The sequence below is a fragment of the Balaenoptera ricei genome, chromosome 2 (genome assembly GCF_028023285.1).
Source record: "Balaenoptera ricei isolate mBalRic1 chromosome 2, mBalRic1.hap2, whole genome shotgun sequence".
NCBI classification, from domain to species: domain Eukaryota; kingdom Metazoa; phylum Chordata; class Mammalia; order Artiodactyla; family Balaenopteridae; genus Balaenoptera; species Balaenoptera ricei.
In genome coordinates, this window is record NC_082640.1 from 150810226 (window position 1) to 150832172 (window position 21947).

General features: G+C 39.2%; 1 protein-coding gene across 15 annotated transcripts in view; it reads left to right on the forward strand.

Moving 5' to 3' along the window:
• SYNE2 (spectrin repeat containing nuclear envelope protein 2) overlaps positions 1-21947 on the forward strand; it is a 319025-nt gene that overhangs the window by 198686 nt on the left and 98392 nt on the right. For all 15 annotated transcript variants that reach the window (XM_059914375.1, XM_059914389.1, XM_059914374.1 and 12 more), the window contains exons 57-64: positions 564-701; positions 6738-6923; positions 8912-9034; positions 10265-10447; positions 12786-12917; positions 16758-16955; positions 17559-17633; positions 18890-19000. In XM_059914375.1, the coding sequence (XP_059770358.1) occupies positions 564-701; positions 6738-6923; positions 8912-9034; positions 10265-10447; positions 12786-12917; positions 16758-16955; positions 17559-17633; positions 18890-19000 (1146 nt within the window). The remainder of the gene's footprint in view (positions 1-563; positions 702-6737; positions 6924-8911; positions 9035-10264; positions 10448-12785; positions 12918-16757; positions 16956-17558; positions 17634-18889; positions 19001-21947) is intronic.

Consider the following 21947-nt stretch of genomic DNA (forward strand, 5'->3'; position numbering starts at 1 on the left):
AGTCAGACCACAGTAGGAGTCCGGGTAAGAATTGGGCTTCTCAACAGGTAAGGGAATTTCAGGCAGGCGATCTCAAGAGTCCCAGCAGGGAGCCAGAGAAAGAACCTCATTTGGGAACAAGACACCCCTGCCCTCCCTTCCCAGTAGGGGTCACAGTGGGTGAGTTGTGCATGTGATCTAGCAGCAGCAAGGCAGGAACCTACTCTCAGAGGGACTGAGATACTATAGGACAAGGTCCGGTACAGGAGGACAAAGTGTAAGTCCAGTTTTCAAAGTGGAGCGTAAAACGGGAACCAGACTAGTTGCAAAGCTAACTTGGAACCCTTGCTGAGGTCCATAGCGTTGGGGTAGAACTCCTTAAATCCTTCCCACCTGTGGTCAGGATCAGTTTTACAGGCTGAAGGATCAAAACCTGGAGGGGGTGGGCAAGTGGCCCAGCTGTGGGGTGTGGGGCCCTGCGAGGCCTGACACCACTGACTGACAGCAACCAGTTCTTCATTTAAGAATCCTTCAACTCAAAGAGGAAACATCAGACTGAGTTTGGTACTGCCTATCTTTCACAGGCCACAATTAAGCTGGAGGAGTATCATGATCTTTTGAAGAGTACTGAGGCTTGGATAGAAAATACCAGTCGTTTGCTGGCTGATCCTGCAGACTATGACTCTTCAAAGACGCTGAGTCACCACGCTAGCACCCTTCAGGTGAGTGTTCTTTCAGTGTTTCCTGGGTGTCATAGAATCTACATAATGATTAGTGGCTTAGCTGATTGTCACGATGCTTTTTTCCCCCTTCTTTCCTGAAAAAACAACCTTATCTTCAAGCATGCCAGATGGCAGAAGGAAGCTTGGGAGAGTGGCAGGCTCTAGATAGGGATTTTGGAGACCAGGATCTAGTTCTTTCTGTCCTGATAACTAATTCATGACTTTGGGGATAATTTACTGTGTCCTCCATGGGCCACAGTTTCCCCGATCTCTGAAGTAAGACTGTTGCACTGAATGGTGGTGATGGTTTTGGTTGTAGAATTCCAAGATGGTTCCCAATAGTCCTGTTCCCTGGTGTACACGACCTATATAATCCCCTTCCCATGAGTGTGGGCAGGAATATGAGTATGTGATGAGATAGTCACTCCATTGATTAGGTTACATTGTATAGCTAAGGATATGGGATAGTCACTCCCATGAATACATGACTGATCATGGATGTATAGTTGTAAGACTCCCTGGTAGCAGACTAGAGTGAGACTCTCCTGCTGGATTGAATAAGTAAGCTGCCATACTATGAGAGGGCCATGGAACCAAGACCCTAGGGTGGCCTGCAAAAGCTGAGAGACCCACAGTCAACAGCCAGCAAGAAAACTGGGATCTCAGTCCTACAACTAAATTCTACCAACAACCAGAATGAACTTGGAAGAAAAATCCACGCTCCAGATGGCACCTTGATTGCAGCCTTGTGACATCCTGAGCTGAGGACCCACCTAAGCCATGCCGGGACTCCTGAGCCATGGAAACTATGAGATAATAAGTTTGTTTTATTTTAAGCTGCTAAGTTTGTGGTAATTAGTTACACAGCATTAGAAAACTAATCTGTCGTTCCTTCCAGTTCTAGCATGCCATGATTCCAAATTTCCTGTCCTTCCTGGTGCTCCACAGGTGCCCTTTGTCTCCATGCTAACCTACAAAGGCAAAACAAATGAAAGCCTTTTCCTACTCAGGGCCATGACTACAAGAGATCTTCCAGATGCCGAATGTTGGCTTAAATTTTATTGTGAAGGCATATTTCCCTTCTCTCATATTATTCAGCCATGAGAAAGAATCTCTTAGGAAAAGGTTTATTGTATAACAATTTTTATTTATTTATTTATTTATTCATTCATTTGCTTATTTATTTATTTTGGGGGCTGCGTTGGGTCTTTGTTGCTGCTTGCGGGCTTTCTCCAGTTGCAGCAAGCTGGAGCTACTCTTGGTTGCGGTGCACGGGCTTCTCATTGCGGTGGCTTCTCTTGTTGCGGAGCACAGGCTCTAGGTGCTCAGGCTTCAGTAGTTGCAGCACGCGGGCCCTAGAGTGCACAGGCTTCAGTAGCTATGGCACGTGGGCTCAGTAGTTGTGGTGCGTGGGCTCTAGGGCGCGTGGGCTTCACTAGTTGTGGCACATGGGCTCAGTAGTTGTGGCACATGGGCTTAGTTGCTCCACGGCATATGAGATCTTCCCAGACCAGGGATCGAACCCACGTCCCCTGCATTGGCAGGCAGATTCTTAACCACTGCACCACCAGGGAAATCCCCTATAACAATTTTTAGAGTAATCAGACCTCAAAGCTGATCCAACTCTTTTTTTTCTATCTTTAAAGTAGCACAATGTGTCCCTAAGTAACAACTGACTTCATACCTCCCCTGTGAGACTTCTTGGCACAGTTTTTTCCTGTGGTAACAGTTGTAAAGATACTGCATTTTCACCTACTTGTTTCTTTTCTTCCCCTTGCCTGTGATTCCTGCCCCCACCTCTTGGGTTGACTTTCCACATCCCGAAAGCATGTCATCTTTTTATTTTAAACCACCTGTACTTTTCATCGTTTTCAAGAAGTTTGCAGACAGAAGAGAGGAATGATGCTTTTTTTTCCTCAAATGCTTATTAGGAGTTTTTAAAGAACTGTACAAGAATGAACATATGCAAAAACAGCTGAAGTTTTACTGCCTTCTTCTGACACAAATGAAAAAGTGTAAAAGTATCTCTCAAACTGTTCAGGACACCCTCCTTTGCTGACCTTTGTTTACATGGAACTGAGTAGAACTTAGGTTGTTAGCTGGAGGAAGTCAGGACAAGGGGATATGCAGGGTGATGTCCACAGAATGTATTCTAATAAATCCCCCAGTGGGAAATAAGTCATAAATAACTAGTCCCATGTGAATACCCCACTTTGTGCCTATTTTGAAAATAGTTGTCCTACTTTAGGGCACCCTTTACCATTTTTCTAACATTACCTGGTATTAATTTTTAAAATGACTCTTAAAGAAGTGTCAAAACTCTCAACTAAGGTTTAAAAGTCTGTTTTAATCGCACTATAACCTTCCACCTTGATTGCATTTGTTAAATTAGGTTTTCATAACCTAAAGATGATTCCATGAAGTCTGCTGTTGTAATGAAGACTCACTGAAACATAAATTGTCATTGTAGAAAATAGGAAAACAACTTGTTCTTTAAATCAACTTCATTAAGGTATAATTCACAGATAGTAAAAAACACCTAAGTGTACAGCTAGGTAAGTTTTGATGAAGGTATCCAGTTGTGTAACCACTACCACCATCAATACATAAAGACCATTTCCATCACCCCAAAAAGTACCTATGTTCAGCCCTATGTAATCACTCATTGGTTTCTATTCCTATAGTTTTGCCTTCTCTACAGTATCCAATGAATAGAATCATACAGTCTTTTGGGCCTGACTTCTTTTACTTAGCTTAATGTTTTCGAGATTCATTCAGGTTGTTACATTTATAGGTAGTTTATTCTTTTGACTGCTAAATAGTATTCCATTTGTGGAAATATGCAATATGTTTATTCCTTCACCAGTTAATAGACATTTGGGTTATTTCAAGTTTGGGGCTATATATTCCATATCTATTGTGTTGTAACACATCACTCCTGAAGTTAACAGCTTAAAACAAGAATTATGGAATCCAGGCATGGCTTACCTGAGTCGTTCTGGCTCAAGGTCTCTCATGAGAATGCAGTCAGGGTGTCAGCCAAGGCTGTGATCTCATCTGAAGGCTCAGTTTGGGTGAAGGAAGAGACAGGTTGCACTTCCAGGCTCATTCACGTGGCTGTTGGCAGGCCTCAGAAGATCCACTTCCATTCACAGATGTGAGGGCCTCTCCACAAGACTGCCTTATGGCATGGCAGCTGGCTCCCTTCACCATGAACAATCTAAAAAAGAGTGAGAGAGCTCCCAAGACAGAAACGGTCTTTTATAATCTAATCTTGGAAGTGACATCTCATCATTTCTGCCATATCTTATTAGAAGTAAATCAGTAAGCTCAGCCTGCATTCAAGAGAACCGATTATAAGGACACGAGTACCAGGAGGTGGGGATTATTGGGGACCATTTTAGAAGCTGCAACAGCTATTATGAGCAAAGCCGCTGTGAGCATTCATATACAAATCTTTGTGTGGGCATAGGTTTTCACGTCATTTCATTTGATGAATACCTAGGAATAGATTGCTGGCTCTTATGGTATTTAACTAAGAAACTGCTAAATTATTTTCCAAAATGGCTTTACCATTTTTCATTCCCACTGGAGTTCTAATGACTCCATATTCTTGTCAGCACTCGATAGTATCTGTCTTTTAAATTTTAGCTACTCTAGTGACAAGTGGTGGTATCTCACTGTGGTTTAAATGGCATTTCTCTAATGACTAATGATTTGTTTATTTGAGCATTTATTCATATGCTTATTTATCACTTGTACACTTCATCTGTGAAATGTCGGTTCAGTTTTTTGGGGCTTTTTTGCCTATTTTTTAATTGGGCTATTTGTCTTTTTATTATTGAATTGTAAGAATTATTTATATAATATTCTAAAATCCTTTGTCACATATGTGATGTACAAATATTTTCTCCTAGTTTGTGGCTTATCTTTTCATTCTCTTAATATTGTCTTTCAAAGAGCAAATGTTATTAATTTGAGGAGGTCTAATTTATCAATATTTTTCTTTTATAGATTATTCTTTTGTGTTGTATCTAAGAAATCTTTATCTAACCCAGGGTCACAAGGATTTCCTCTTATCTTTTCTTCTAGAAATTTTATAGTTTTAACTCTTACTTGTAGGTCTGTAATCCATGGACTTACATATACTACCAAATGTAAAATGGATAGCTAGTGGGAAACAGCTGCCTAGCACAGGGAGATCAGCTCAGTGCTTTGTGACCACCTAGAGGGTGGGGTAGGGAGACGCAAGAGGGAGGAGATATGGGGATATATGTATATGTATAGCTGATTCACTTTGTTATAAAGCAGAAACTAACACACCATTGTTAAGCAATTATACTCCAATAAAGATGTTAAAAAAATAAAGTTAATTTTTGTATATGGTATGAAGCAAGAATCAAGGTTCATTTTTTTTCTATGGGATTATCCATGTTTTGAAAAGACTCACTATTGAATTACTTTGGTGCTTTGTTAAAATCAATTGACCTCTCATATATGTAGGTCTGTTTCTGGGCTGTCTCTTCTGTTCTATTGATCTATGTGTCTATTCTTTTACCAATATGACACAGTCTTAATTGCTACAGCTTTATAGTAAATCTTGAAATCAGGTAGTATAAATTCTACAACTTAGTCCTTTGTTCTTTTTCAAATTTGTTTTGGCTAATCTGGGTCTTTCGCATTTCCATATAAGTTTTAGAATCATCTTGTCAATATCTATGCAGAGGTCTGTTTGAATTTTGGGAGGGCATTAAATCCATATCAGTTTGGCAAGAATTTACCTCTTAACCATATTGGCTGTTCCCATCCAGGAACAGGATGTATCTCTGTATTTATTTTGGTCCTCTTTAATTTCTCTTTAGTGTAAATTGTTAAATTTATTCCTGAGTATTTTATGTTTTTTTGATGCTATTGTAAATAGTATTATTGGAAAAAGCATTGGTTTTAAGTGTTGTTTTCCTTTCAAGTTTTCTCCTGCTAGGATTTGGAATAAGGTCACTATGAAATTCTGAATAACCTGATTAATTTTGGGGACTCGTGACTAGAAGTCTGGTTGCATAAGTAAATGTTCTTTTTCATATCAGTTATTTTTTATGGGATTACCTGAAGACTACATTAGCAGGTTGAATATTTCCAATAGGTGGCTGAGATATTTTGAAATCTTAAGTTTGAAAGTTAATAATTATAATCATTAAAGGAAAAAAAGAAAAATTCTAAGGAAGAATGTCTAAAGAATTCTAAAAATGGATGTTTTCCACTTATATTTGGTTTTATCAGATGGAGCTCTTTTGGTATCAATTTATTCAAGTCAACTCAAGCTATAGGGGTGTTTCATGGAAGTCAGTGGCTCCAGATGGTAAGGCCAAGAAGGACACTGGCACCAGAACTGCCTCTTCGTTTCCCATCCCCACTTCACTTATCTATTTCTGCCAAACCCATTTCCCAAAATTACAAGTCCAGCCAATTGGATGGCCTTTTTTTTTTAACATCTTTATTGGAGTATAATTGTTTTACAATAGTGTGTTAGTTTCTGCTTTATAACAAAGTGAATCAGCTATACATATATGAATGGCTTTCTTGACCCTAATTCCAAATTATAGAGGGATGAACTTATACGTCAGGTGTTTCTGATTCTGTTAACGATGGCTGGAGGAGCAGGGCTACTTGGTATAAAACAGCTGCTGCAAGCCCACCAAAATGGGGTAGACATTCTATAGTCATGTACTGCCATTGACAAGAGAGAATGTTCAATGTTTTATTATGAAATTGGGAATGAACAGGAGTTTGAAATGTTGAGACAAATTCAAATTTTCTCTGGTTTAATTTTTTAAATTAAGGTATAATTCACATCCAACGTTTATTAGTTTCAGGTGTACAACAGAATGATTCAATATTTGTATGTATTGGAAAATGATCACCCACATTGTCTAGTTACCGTCCATCACCATACATAGTTATAGAATTTTCTCTGATATAATTTCAATCAACTCGTTCCAGTATCTTGATGTTTCTTTTTTCATGTTTCCCATTATCTAGATGGCTTTGGAAGATTCAGAACAGAAGCACAATCTTCTGCATTCAGTTTTCACGGATCTAGAAGACTTGTCAATAATTTTTGAAACAGATACTTTAGCACAGCCTATACAAGAGTTAAGTCATCAAATAGTAGCTTTACGACAAAAAATCATAGAAAGCCTTCCACAGATTCAACGAATGGCTGATGTAAGTTGGCACTGTAACGATGTGACTTCTTATTTTAAATTTATGTTTCATGTAGTAAATTAGAGTTATACCACTAATCAGTTCTAGGAAGACACATTGATCTGGTACATTTTTCATTTATGTTATTTCTTGAATTACATTTTACTTTGTACCCTATAGTGCAACTACAACAAAAAATCATATCCCCATTCTCAGTCCAGAAGTGGTCTATTTAAAGGGAGGAATCCTGATCAGATAAGCTCAGTGTTTTCTCTTTGTCAGAGAGGAGATATTATTGATTTTATTTTTTATCAATAAATTTATTTATTTATTTATTTATTTATTTATTTATTTATTTTTGGCTGCGTTGGGTCTTCTTTGCTACGCACGGGCTTTCTCTAGTTACAGTGTTGGGAGGGGCTACTCCTCATTGCAGTGCGTGGGCTTCTCATTGTGGTGGCTCCTCTTGTTGCGGAGCACGGGCTATAGGCATGTGGGCTTCAGTAGTTGTGGCACGTGGGCTTCAGTAGTTGTGGTATGCGGGCTTCAGTAGTTGTGGCACGTGGGCTTAGTTGCTCTGCGGCATGTGGGATCTTCCCTGACCAGGGCTTGAACCTGTGTCCCTTGCATTGGCAGGCGGATTCTTAACCACTGCGCCACCAGGGAAGTCCGATATTATTGATTTTAAAGCACAGATTAACAAAGAGGGGATTAAAACAGATAACTTCCCAAGTCTTCAGTCACCAATAGCAAATATTTATTGAGGGGCTGCTGTATACCAGCCACTGGATTTTTAAATAATTTTATTTTAGCTTGAAACATGTGAGGCATTTATTTAAGGATGGAGTCACACAGCAAAGGCAGATGCAGTTAGTCTTAATAATTTACCTTTTATTTCTCAGTTACATTCCTTGCACCACACTTATGTAACTTCAGAGAATCATACTTGTTAAATATTCTTGGTTATTGAAGCTTATTCCAAAATTGTTAAATGCTTCTACAATTTTTCATGGAAATTACCATAAAATACATTGTATACATTTATATACTTTCTTAAACGTATGGTGTAGAAAATTTCAATATAATTGAATGTTTCATAATATGAAGATAAATTACTATAATTACTGTTTCATTTGCTTATATGAAGTTATGTTTGTCCTACACTGAATGGCTCCAAGTTGTGATAATTTGAAATCCTTTGATGATTTCTATGTAGTTTTTCCTATTCCCTGCATTATTTTTGCTTCAGTTTATCTCCATTAAGCTCTAAAGGTCTGAAGGCCCTCTTACAGTGTGAGTGGACTTCAATATGTAGGTTTTATAGCACATATTCATAAATATGTAAGTTTGAGAGCACAAATTGCAGCATTTTCACTTTAAGTTTCTTGGCCACTTTCTAGAAGTTGACACCGATGGGAGAATAGCCACTGGATAAATGATCTGTTGTTCATACTAATCTGAGTAGGTTATAAGGTAATTTAGTGACTCTCCACACAGCAAAAGTTTATTAGGGAATTGGCAACAAAAATCTGTCAATTTTCCAGCTCCTTGTGTGTTTGTTTCCCAAGGGTGACTTTATCGTTTTACTTAAAGCAGTGGGAATTTTTTCAGCGTTGACCCACTTGTATTCAAGTGTTTAAAGACATTCTAAAGATAAATCTAAAGAGTTTGTAGATATTTGAGAATTTACTTAAAATTTGTTCAGATGCATACTACTTTTGTTCTCATAGCATAAATAATTGAAAATTGGCCCCATGAGGATCTTTTAACTCAGTAAGTATAAGCAATGCTTTATATTGTGGTATGCTATTACTAACAGAACAACATTTTTATTGAAAACAGTCCACATTATCTGTGTAGCACTTGGTTAGTTTTGAAGAGATATAAGTGGCAAACATATTTTGGTTAAATATGAGAATAGAATAAATGGCAGTAAATTGTGTTTTAGAAAGATTATTAACATACAACATATACTGCATAAGTGTGTTTTTCTGTTTCTGAAATTCTAGGATGTGGTTGCCATTGAAACGGAAGTAAAATCAATGGAGAAAAGAGTTTCAAAAATCAAAGCTATCCTGTTATCAAAAGAAATATTTGACTTTTCACCTGAAGAGCATCTTAAGCATGGGGAGGTAAGCATGGATCATTATTAAAAGTATTTTCTCTTAATACTTACTATGCCTATTTTAAAATGTGTAATAATATGATGTGATAAAAAGTGTTTAGTCTTGCTAAAGTAAGAGCAAAGTAAAGTTGGGAAATAGATATGAATGACTATAAATACCATACTTTAAATCATATTTCTAGTGCTATCTCTGTATCTATAATTTTCCTATAGGTTATTTTTTCATTTAATTTCTTCCTAAAACTTCAAGGTTTGGTAGTTTTTCCTTCACGTCAAACCCAGGTGTTTAATAATCTAAGCACTTAAGCCTCTAGGTCAGAAGAACTGGGTTCCAGCCCCAGCTGCCCTGCTTACTAGCTGTGTGCCTTTGAGTGATTGGTTAACATTTCTTGGATTTGCTTTCATATCTGTACATTGGCATTGTGGTGATTATGTTGGACAATTATAATGTATATGGAGCCCCTAGCACAGGAGCTGGGACATACTAAACAGCGTACAGATGTTGCTTCCCCCTCAGCCTACCAGTTAAGAGCGTGGGCTTTGGAATCAGGCAGCCCTGGGTTCTAATCCTGACCCTGCCTCTTACAGTGTGCCCTCACCTGGGTCTTCTAACTTCTGTGAACCCAATTTCCTTACCTGTGAAAGGGAAGTTATGATATCTACCTCCTAGGGTGGTTGTGAAGATTAAATGAAATAATACATATGAAGTACTTAGTAAAGTGAATACTCTCTCCTAATTTATTCATTATGTAAATCCAGATTTCTATGGATCAGATGCATTTAAAGCAAAATAGAAGTGTAGTTTTGGGACTTAACGAAATTTGGCAGGACAGTTCCATTCAATTCAATAAGCATTTTTTGAGGGTCTATTATGTGGGCAGCCCTGTGCTGGGTGCAGTTGCTGTGAAAGTTAATAAGAGGCAGTACCTGCCCTTCCACAGCTTACTGCCTGGTGACAACACACGAAGCACATAACAGTTCTACAGAGAGAGGCAGGAGGGAGAGAAAGAAGGAAAGAGTTGTCCAAATGCATCATGTAATGCTGGGAGGGTACTCTTGCCCCAGGCATTCTTTCCTGAGACCTTATTTAACTGCCAGATCACAAGTAATATATTAGTTCTTTTCAACCTGAGCTAAGACACTGTTTTAAAACTCAAAACTATAAAGACTAAAGTTTAATTTTGAATAGATTTAGGAGTGGCCTTTTTTTTTCACTTGTGTACCATGTTTATCTAAGGTCATACTGGAAAATATACATCCCATGAAGAAAACCATTGCTGAAATCGTGTCTTACCAAGTGGAACTGAGGTTACCCCAGACAGGAATGAAGCCTCTGCCTGTGTTTCAGCGGACAAATCAGCTTTTGCAAGATATAAAACTGTTGGAAAATGTGACTCAGGAACAAAATGAGTTATTAAAGGTGAGTGGTTTTTGTGATGACAGCCAACTTATTGGATGAAAATGTTCAGCAAAAGCTGGTGTTGTTTTAGTGGCTGGGCGGGTCAAATTCCCATGACAATAAGATGCTGCCTGGGTTGATTCTTTCTGGTCTCTTCCAGTATTATTATCCAGGAGGTGGCATTTGATATAAGAGAGTATCTTGTTGCTCAAATGAGGTTAAAGTGATTTTTCTCAGCTCTTATTCTTGTTCTGGTTGAAGACATTAAAGTCTAGTTTTGTTCTATTTCATTCCATTCTTTAATTATTGAAGATCTACATGGGTAAAATGCTGTGGGAAGAGATTCAACCTGAACAGTGCATTTGCAGTCTCATGAGGCTGACAGACCCACAATAATCTCTTTATACCTCTCAGTTGCTTTCCTATTAATCATTTCAATCTATTACCAACATGATACAGGTAGGGTAGGCACTTTGCCATTTTTATTTTCACACATTAGGAGACTAGTGTCCAAAGGTCAGATGACTTTCTGAAAGACCAGAGTTAACTTATGTTGAGATTAATTTGTGTACAGATAAGAAAAGAATTTGAGTTTCTAGACTCCTAGTATTATTCTTCATATCGAGGTCTCTTCCTTCTACCTGATGACATCTTCTAGCCTCTCCCTGAGGGCTTTTTAAAATTCGTTTGATTGATCTCCTGTCTCAAGTCAGGAATTATCATTAGATAGAAATTACATTTTACTTTGGTTGGTATTCCTATATCAACAACCACTCCTACAGGAAAAGAAAGTTGCTGAAAGAGCCACAAACTTTTCAACCCTCTTGGTAGACACCCCCTCCTGCCTATTTTTCTTGATTAGGTGTGTCAGGGTAAGAGGAAAGGTTATTTTTCCTCCTTCCCATCCATCCCCTGGTTATAGGAAGAAAACTGCTATCTCTTTCTCCCTCTTAAATTTCATTCACATTTGGTGGTCACTTTGTTCTCCTAAAATTTGAGGATATTGTAATCTCTGGTTTGAGTCTTAGCTCATGTAGTCTCTCTGGCCTGGCTACTGATCAGCTGGCATCATTTCCTAACACCCACAGGGAGAAAAAAGATCTGGCACTCAATGTACTATTTTTTTAATAATATAAAGAGAAGAAAAAAAAAAAAAACAAAGAAAATTTGATCTGTTACTTTTAATCTTTTTGTGCTTTATTGGTCTCCTGGTCAGAAAAAGAAAATAACAGTCCTAACTATGCTTTAAAGTGACTCCTTCACAAGATGAAAGGGGGGGCAGTAGAAGAGGAAATTAGGTTTTGTGCCAAGTTAGATATCAAACTGTGCTGCTAAAATTTTCCATCTTATTGTGTTAGTGGAAATCAGATGTCATCTCAGGTATTTCAAAGCTAAGTAAGCCAGTGGTAATGAAAATCATTAGAATATGGTACATTTCTTTTCATTTCTACGTTAGATAATTGTAAGTGCTCTCATTGTGGAAAATAAGACAAATTACTTTTAGGGGGAGTAATGGGATGTAGCTCATTACTGAGGGCTGGGGAACAGGTGTGTGCAGCAAACATAGTTATTCATTTCTAGCCTGCAGCTAAAATTATAGTTAAATATTAAAGAAAATACAAGGAAGAATTCTGTGTTGGCCAGAAACTTTGTAGTTTCAAAAGGCATTTTGTTTCATTGTGAAGCATACAAGGAAATATCTAGATTTTCTTTTGAAGTCCGTTTCTTTATCTTTCATCACACTTTGATCATATCATTTAGCACACAGGTAGTAGGTTCAAGCTCTACCATTCCCTTAACACTAGATTCCAGGTATTGTTCTGGTTTTGCCTTAATCTGCAAACTCAGACTGCTCTCAAACCTCAACCTCTTACCATAAAATGTATATCACAGATCCCAAGGGGTACCAGGTGAGGATGTGTCTGGACCAGGAAAACCCATCATTTCTCAAATCACATGCCCTTTCCATTCTGAATCAGGATTGTCACCTTTGTAGGTATTGAAAGCCCCACAAGGAATATGTATTAAAATTGCATATGTGACACGTCAGTAATTTCATAAACTTAGCAACTTTATATGTTAACATGCTATAAAATGCTTCCCAGAATAAGCCCGTTAGACTGGGAATACTTAAGAACAAACGTATGTCTAATTAGACTTGAACCCCAGGTGCTCTAGCATCTAAGTGGAGCAAGAAGGTCAGGTGCCAGCTTTGCAAACATTGTTCTCTGTATTGAGGCTACCATTTCCTATTGGAATCTGTATGGTTGTGTATTGATATAATTGATTGGAGTTTGTGATGGAGATAGACATTGGAAGTAGCCCATTGATCTTCTTTTGTGGGGGGGTTATTTTATAGATAGTCATAAAACAGACAAATGAATGCGATGAAGAAATAGAAAAATTGAAACAGATCTTAAATAATTATTCAGCTGAATTCTCCCATGAACATATGTCACCAGACCGAGCTGCCAACCTGCCACAAGTACAGGTATATTTCTTTCATTCATTTTTCCAGCAGTTTATTCAACAATCACTTTCTAAGCTGTTGGTGTCTCCAAGCCCTTTTTGATGATACAGTGTATTTCCTACTTCTCTCTTTCAACTGAAGGTATTTTATGTGTGTATTTACCTTTCATTCCTATTACATAAAATAGGTTATTATATAATTATCATAATGGAAGTCTCTTCAAGTGTCTTTAGCCTCAACTTGGTGCATTCTGGCTGGTAGCAAAGAAGCTGATATAACACATGGTATTTGGACAACCTGGCTTTCCAGCTAGCTTTCTGGCATAGGGGTCAGGCAGGCTGGGCTTTAGAAGTAAAGACTGAATGCTGTTGTAATAAAGAGTTCCGTATACTAAGCAGTCTCTCCATATGCCCTAATTAACAATGTCCTGTGGACCCAGTTACGATGGTTTGCATGTTAACTCTCTATTGCCATCAAGTTGATGTAGGCACGCAGTTGCTATGGTGTTCAAAGCCACATTACACCACTTTTCAGCTGTGAGATGTAGGGCAAGTTTCTTAATGTCTGAAGTGAAGTACAGAGGGGTCCAAGATGACACACAGCTATTAAGTGGTGGACTCAATAAGGCAGACTCAATGTATTAAAGATTCAGTATTGTAGAAGTGTCAAATTTCCCTTTACATTAAAAAATTTAAGAACCCCAGGGACTTTCCTGGTGGTGCAGTGGTTAAGAATCCGCCTGCCAATGCAGGGGACACAGGTTCAATCCCTGGTCCGGGAAGATCCCACATGCCTCGGAGCAACTGAGCCCCGTGCGCCACAACTATTGAGCCTGCGCTCTAGAGCCAGCAAGCCATAACTACTGAGCCCACATGCCACAACTACTGAAGCCCGTGCGCCTAGAGCCCATGTTCTGCAACAAGAGAAGCCACCGCAATGAGAAGCCTGCACACGCATTGAAGAGTAGTCCCCACTCACCGCAACTAGAGAAAACCCGCATGCAGCAACGAAGACCCAATGCTACCAAAAATAAATAAATAAATTTTTTAAAAAAAGAAATTATTTTAAAAAAAGAGCATACCATGCATGGACAATGATGAAAACAAGTTGTGAAGCAGGGAGTATGATTAATCTAATTCTGTGTTTCTGAGGTCCACAAAATAAAATTAAAAAAATATATTAAAGGACCCCAAAGAGCTTGTGTTTATATTAAAACTCAGAAATGTAAAATGTAGTGAGAAGAGTGACAATGTTTTACATTTTTGCAAATCTCATTAGTCTGGCTTACTAGGAGACAACTAGATTCTCATCTTCTTCTGCATTCAATCTATTGAGGTATGTCGTTTTCTTTGAAGTATATAAAGACAATCTAACCTCTCAAAGACATGTACATGGAAAAGAGAGAAATATTTTAATAGCCCTTTTGAATAATTGTGGACATCCTTTGAAACTACACTAAACTCCAACAAGTAGAATTACTCAGAGGTTCATTGATAAATGGAATTTGAAGCCATGTCAGTGAACTTTTCATACTCTTACATTAAAATCCATTGGTCTGTCTTGTACTTGGAATGGATCTCCAACCATGCATGATTTTATGACATCATGTTTGATCATTTGGAAAATACTATTTGACTAGTCATGTAGATCCTCCAAATGATGACACATTTCAGTAGCCGATATTAAAAAATTCACATTTACTCTTCAGAAAAATCTCTCTCTATATATTACATATATATGTATGTATTTATGTATGTATAGTTTAACAACCATCTTTTTTTTCAAGTAAAAATAGTATTCTATGAGAAAACTATGGATAGGTTAGCTTGAAACTTAATCACATGAGTGCTATTCCTCCACCACTAAACTTTGGTATATAGCAGAAGTGCTTTATGCAGGCTTCCCACTTTGTCATACAGAATATTAAAAATACATGTTCTTTATCAAGGATATTCTTAAGTGAAGCTGGCTTTTTTTTCCAGTTAAATTCATGATAGTGAAGCATCTAGTAACTACTAATATAGTTGATATCGCTGCCTTGATTCATACTGTGTCAGTAGCTTTACCCACCATTGCTTTTGCGACATCACACAGAGAAAAATGTCAACACAGTGAGAAAGGCCAGTAACATTTTAGAATTATTATGAAAATGATCTTGACCTCTTGGAGTGTGGACCCCCTAGGGTCTGCAGATGCCGCTTTGAGAATGGCTGCTCTGTGCCCTTCTCTGTCTCCATAATGCTAGTGGCTCTGCAGACTAGTCTGTTTCTCTAAGTGTTATTCTAATGGCTGTAGTATTACGTCTGTTGGGAGGCACTGTACCTCTGAAATTTAGTGTTTATTGAAAAGGGACACACACCACAGCCAACTCAGATTTAATTAAGTTATCATTTCCCAAAGCAATCACAAGAAGTTTAACTTCAGACAGGATAGGGGTATTGGTGTCCAAATGTGTGCAGTAGCACAAGAGCCATGGGGGCTGGGTGTCAGAAGTCCAGGTCTAGGCTCTGTCACTAGCTGCAGCCCTGGAAAAATCACCTTCTTTCTCTGGACTTCAGAACTCTCACTTATAGGTGGAGGCATGTTGAGTTTCTTTGTCTCTAAAAAAAATTAATGATTCTATGAATATCTGTAGGATGGATGGATGGAAAGAAAGAAATAAGGAAGAAATGGGACTTCCCTGGTGGCACAGCGGTTGAGACTCCGAGCTCCCAGTGCAGGGGGCCCGGGTTCGAGCCCTGGTTGGGGAACTGGATCCCACATGTGTGCTGCAACTAAGAGTTCTCATGCCACAACTAAGGAGCCGGCGAGCCACAACTAAGGAGCCAGCGAGCCGCAACTAAGGAGCTAGCCTGCCACTTAAACTAAGGACCCTGCGCAACCAAATAAATAATAAATAAATAAATAATTTTTTTAAAAAAAGAAATAAGGAAGAAAGGAATGAATGAATGGACTCAGGGGTTAAGGAATACATTAGGGACAAAATTCCAATATGTGAAAGGTTTGCTAAAAAGGAGCAGGTTGTCTTCTGATACAGCACTTGCTGTAAAGCTCAGGCTTTGAATGATGCCTTTCAGGGTGCTAAAGAGGAAGATGTCAGACAAGACGACACCTGATATTTCCTCCAAATCTAGGATTCTATAATTCTATAATCCTTTTAGACAGACAGTGGGCATCTGTACTTCTACCATGTATAAGAAATTTATTCCCATGTGTCAATAATACAAAATTTTAAAGTAATCTTTTAAAGCTTGGAATCATCTGTTCGTCATTCCCATAACAAGCTACACTTCACAGTACCCTTATTGGCTTATTTATTCCCGTTTGTTAGGATGCTTTGGCTGTGAGAAAAAAGTAAATGTATTTAGTAATACTAAAGAAGGCTTCAAAAGTGATAATCAAAGTGTGAGATTTCTAGCCTCGTTTTCTCTCAGCGGTTCCCAAACATTAGTCTGCGTACAAATCTTCTGGAAGCTTGTTAAAGTGCAGGTTCGTGGCCCCTGACCCTGCAGATTCTGGTCAGTCAGTCCTGTGGCCACTGGAGTGGGGCATCCCTGGCTGCACACCACAGTCACCTGTGGAGCTTGTTACAAATTTCTGAGCCACCGCTTGACCCCTAGAGATTGATTGACAAGGTGTCAGGTGAGGCTAAGGCATCCTATAAGGGAGCTTATAAACCCGCCCCAGGTCATTTAGAAACACAGTCCGGATGGAGAGGAGCTATACTGTACCAGGGACTGGCTCTTGGCTCTGCCAACCGCGCAGCGTAGAAAAATCTTCATCCCTTGTACCGATTGAAGTAGGCTCCTGTGGCAAAGGTATCAGACGTCCCAAAGGAATGCAAACACTCTTTCTGCACAGGGAGAAATCGAAGGTACGGAAAAGCAGATTCTGAGCTTGAACCAGAAAAAAGAAGACCTGTTGGTGGACTTGAAGGCTGCCATACTAAAACTTCACCAGCATTTTCAGCAAAAACAGCAAGAATTAGAAAAGGAAATGCTGTCAGCCGGAGCATCAGATGAGGATGGAGGGGCTGAGAGGGATGCTTCTGAATGGAAGGTGGGTATGACATTAGTTAATGCTGGTCCCACATTCCACAAGAGCTTTAAATTGGTAGTATTTTTCACCTGGAAGGCCTGTGGCATCTATGTATATGGCCTATAGTAAAGGAATTTTTAAAAGTGGAAATACTCTGCCTGAGATTATTCACTAGTGAATATTAATCCTCAGTGTGTGTCTGTTCTGGACTCAACCCAGAATTCTTATGCCCGAGTTACTTAAGGAGGTGCTTATGAAATTCCATGGGTAGGTGGGTGGCATCTACCCTTTGAAGTATCTTCCTACTAAACAGCCCATTGCAAACTCAAAAACGGGCCCAGCACCTCTCTAAGCCCACTCTGAATCCACATCAATGAATCACATTCTTGAATTGTTTGACGAGGGGCCACAGAAGGCAGTGCAAATGAAAGAGATCTAAGATTTGAGCGAGTCATGATATTCAGCTGGACGAGCTGAGAGTTGCTAGACCCCGAGGCTCCTTGTGTGGGTGGGCATCTTGGATAAAGTAAGTAAAAAATCAGCTACATAAAAACGCGGCCAAGCCAGGATCCTGGTGACGTTGAATGGCAACCCGGCTGCAAGTCTTTGTGCTGTGCCTTTCAGTTGAACAGAACGGGCTCCATCTTCTTCCTGCCAGCAGTCGCGGAAGAGGCGGAAGAAATCTCCCTGAAGAGCGAAGTAAGGAAAATGATTTTCTCGTTCAAGTTTGTTAGAACAGTAATCTCTAAAAGGTCAATGAGAAAATCTTAAAATGAATGGAAACGTAAGGATTTTTAAATTCAATGCTGGTATTTTGTAAGGGTGATTGAAGTAGTTGTCTTATGTTATTAATGTTTAAGTGCATCTAAACCTACTTCAGGCCAGAGTGGAATAAACGTAATTCAGAGACACTTGTTGGCAGAAGGGAGAAGATGAAGTTCTTTGTCGTATCTTGACTTCTGAGTACTTTCTCTGGAGTTTTGAGTACTTTCTCTGCTGTTTGGTTGGCACTCCTGGTGTGCTTTATAGAACTTTATCTTTCCGTATTTGAATTACTTTTTTTAGTCTGAAACAGCATTGCCAAGGACACAAAGAATGGTATTAGCAACTAACCCTACTATGAATCCTTATTACTCCATCAGAGCTGGTTGGATGAGACCTTTACCAGTTGTCTTTCCTGATATCAATTCCCATTTCATACTTTAAGAATTAAAGTGATAGTGGGTCTTGTGCGAAAGGGAAGAAAATTGCAGCAATTTACAGTTTTTAATGTCTCACACGTAACCACCAGACATTCTCCCTGCTCGTTTTGTAGATTGTTCAGTAGCTCCACGGTCACACAGAACAGCCTGTTGTCCTTCAGTGTATCACTAGGACACGTGGGGCTGAGTGGTCGGACAAGGAGAAGTGAGGCTTATTATACACTCTGACCATCAGACAACTTTGTGATCTGATTATGCCCCTTCACAGCAGAGAGAATTGTGAGAGTGGAGGAGGTACCAGGACCAAAAAAAAAAGAGTGCACTTCAGTGCAATTCTAATTTGAGACCTGAATTTTCCTCTGAACTGATATGTTTATAGTATTCATTGTTTGTCTTTGACAATGATCAAAAAATACACGTTCATCAGGCTGTTATTTCAAAGATAGCATTTGAGGTTACATTTACCAAAGCAGATCAAATTCCTAAAGCACTCTTTTAAAGATCCCCTTTGTGTGACGTGAGCTGAATCCCAACTTATAAGAATATTTTTTAGGCTTTAGGAAGAGCAACCACATTTGGACTCCTGTGATGTAGTTAGCCAAAGAAATCGATGACAAATAGGGGGATGGGTGGAATTAAGGGCTGCAGTTATACCGCCTGGTAAGCTGAGTCTTACCTAAAAGAGATGAGGAGGATGCTGTTATAATGGTAGGGAATCACCGCCCTTTGCTAATCAATTGATTGCTGTGTCAGAGTGGAGATAAGAAAGCAGAGCCATCTTCCGGGTCCCCATCTTTACTCTGGAAACATGACGAGGACGTGGAGGAAGACAGGGCATCCTCGTCCTCTGGAACGATGGTTCAGGTAATACTGGGCATATCACATTTGTTGGGAGTAGGGGATGGGCAGGGATAGTAAGCCAAAGCAAAGAATTTCTTATTGAAAGAATGCTTCAGGAGGGAACCTACGTGGGTTGAAATTTTTTTAAGCTTCTCAGTGTTACCTCTGCACAAAGCAAAGACAACTGAGTACTTACCTATTACTTGCATTTCTTTTGTGCACTCAGTGATAATAGGAGAGTATTTTGCTGAGAAACACTCCATATGTGAAAATCCAAACTGACAAAACAGATAACTGAAAGGAGCACCTAAAAGGTTTACCATAGTGGTTAAAGCATTTAACATGCCACTCTTTGGGGAGCAGTTGCTCAAAGTAGTATGGAAGGTAAATTAATAAGTCTTTTTGCTCCTTATAACCTTCTAAACCTTCTCCAGTCTCTCAAAATAGAGGGCAAATGCCCTCACTTTAGAAAATCATTATTACATGCTGATGTGAAGATGACGTTTTTCCCTTGCTCCTGAAAGATCTCTTCATCATTACGATCCACAAACCTCCCGCGCCTGCCTCCTGACCAGGGCTGACCCCTCCCCCAGCTCCCAGGCCAGTCCTTTCATTCACCTTTGGCACGGGGCTACACTTGTACCTGCATCTCCAGTCTCTTCCTCTTGGCAGCTTCCTTTCCTCTCTACCTCAGAAGTATTCAGTTTCCCCTTCCCTAACAAATTCCCTCCCCCATGGCCCTACCCCTCCAAACAAGCTGAGGGACCCAGAGTCCAGACCATCTCTTCAGAAACTGCTTTGCCTCCCTGGGGTGCCCTTCTCTCCATATCTGCCTGTGGACTTCCTTCCTACCCATCCACAAAGGCCCATCTCAACTTCCGCCTCCTCCAAGCAACTGCCTGCCTCTTTCCCTTTGTTTTCCCATAGCATTTTGAACCTCCGTTATGACCTATCACAGTTTTATGCATAGACCTGACACAGTTTCATGAAAAGCAAGAACTTTAACTTCTACATTTTGACCTCCTGTACTGAGCTCAATATGCTACTTTAATGCATTGAATTTCTTTTTTTTTTTTTTACATCTTTATTGGAGTATAATTGCTTTACAATGGTGTGTTAGTTTCTGCTTTATAACAAAGTGAACCAGCTATACATATACATATATCCTCATATCTCTTCCCTCTTGCGTCTCCCTCCCTCCCACCCTCCCTATCCCACCCCTCTAGGTGGTCACAAAGCACTGAGCTGATCTCACTGTGCTATGCGGCTGCTTCCCACTAGCTATCGGTTTTACATTTGGTAGTGTATATATGTACATGCCACTCGCTCACTTTGTCCCAGCTTACCCTTCCCCCTCCCCGTGTCCTCAAGTCCATTCCCTAGTAGGTCTGCGTCTTTATTCCCGTCCTGCCCCTAGGTTCTTCGTGACCTTTTTTTTTTTTTTTTTAGATTCCATATATATGTGTTAGCATACGGTATTTCTTTTTCTCTTTCTGACTTACTTCACTCTGTATGACAGACTCTAGGTCCATCCACCTCACTATAAATAACTCAATTTCATTTCTTTTTATGGCTGAGTAATATTCCATTGTATATATGTGCCACATCTTCTTTATCCATTCATCTGTCGATGGACACTTAGGTTGCTTCCATGTCCTGGCTATTGTAAATAGAGCTGCAATGAACATTGTGGTACATGACTCTTTTTGAATTATGGTTTTCTCAGAGTATATGCCCAGTAGTGGGATTGCTGGGTCATATGGTAGTTCTAGTTTTACTTTTTTAAGGAACCTCCATACTGTTCTCCATAGTGGCTGTATCAATTTACATTCCCACCAACAGTGCAAGAGTGTTCCCTTTTCTCCACACCCTCTCCAGCATTTATTGTTTCTAGATTTTTTGATGATGGCCATTTTGACTGGTGTGAGGTGACACCTCATTATAGTTTTGATTTGCATTTCTCTAATGATTAATGGTGTTGAGCATTCTTTCATGTGTCTGTTGGCAATCTGTATATCTTCTTTGGAGAAATGTCTGTTTAGGTCTTCTGCCTATTTTTGGATTGGGTTGTTTGTTTTTTTGATATTGAGCTGCATGAGCTGCTTGTAAATTTTGGAGATTAATCCTTTGTCAGTTGCTTCATTTGCAAATATTTTCTCCCATCCTGAGGGTTTTCTTTTCGTCTTGTTTATGGTTTCCTTTGCTGTGTGAAAGCTTTTAGGTTTCATTAGGTCCCATTTGTTTATTTTTGTTTTTATTTCCATTTCTCTAGGAGGTGGGTCAAAAATGATCTTGCTGTGATTTATGTCATAGAGTGTTCTGCCTATGTTTTCCTCTAAGAGCTTTATAGTGTCTAGCCTTACATTTAGGTCTTTAATCCATTTTGAGTTTATTTTTGTGTATGGTGTTAGGAAGTGTTCTAATTTCATTCTTTTACATGTAGCTGTCCAGTTTTCCCAGCACCACTTATTGAAGAGGCTGTTTTTCTCCATTGTATATTCTTGCCTCCTTTATCAAAGATAAGGTGACCATAGGTGCATGGGTTTATCTCTGGGCTTTCTATCCTGTTCCATTGATCTATATTTCTGTTTCTGTGCCAGTACCATACTGTCTTGATTACTGTAGCTTTGTAGTATAGTCTGAAGTCAGGGAGCCTGATTCCTCCAGCTCCGTTTTTCTTTCTCAAGATTACTTTGGCTATTTGGGGTCTTTTGTGTTTCCATACAAATTGTGAAATTTTTTGTTCTAGTTCTGTGAAAAATGCCATTGGTAGTCTGTTAGGGATTGCATTGAATCTGTAGATTGCTTTGGGTAGTATAGTCATTTTCACCATGTTGATTCTTCCAATCCAAGAACATGGTATATCTCTCCATCTATTTGTATCATCTTTAATTTCTTTCATCAGTGTCTTATGGTTTTCTGCATACAGGTCTTTTGTCTCCTTAGGTAGGTTTATTCCTAGGTATTTTAT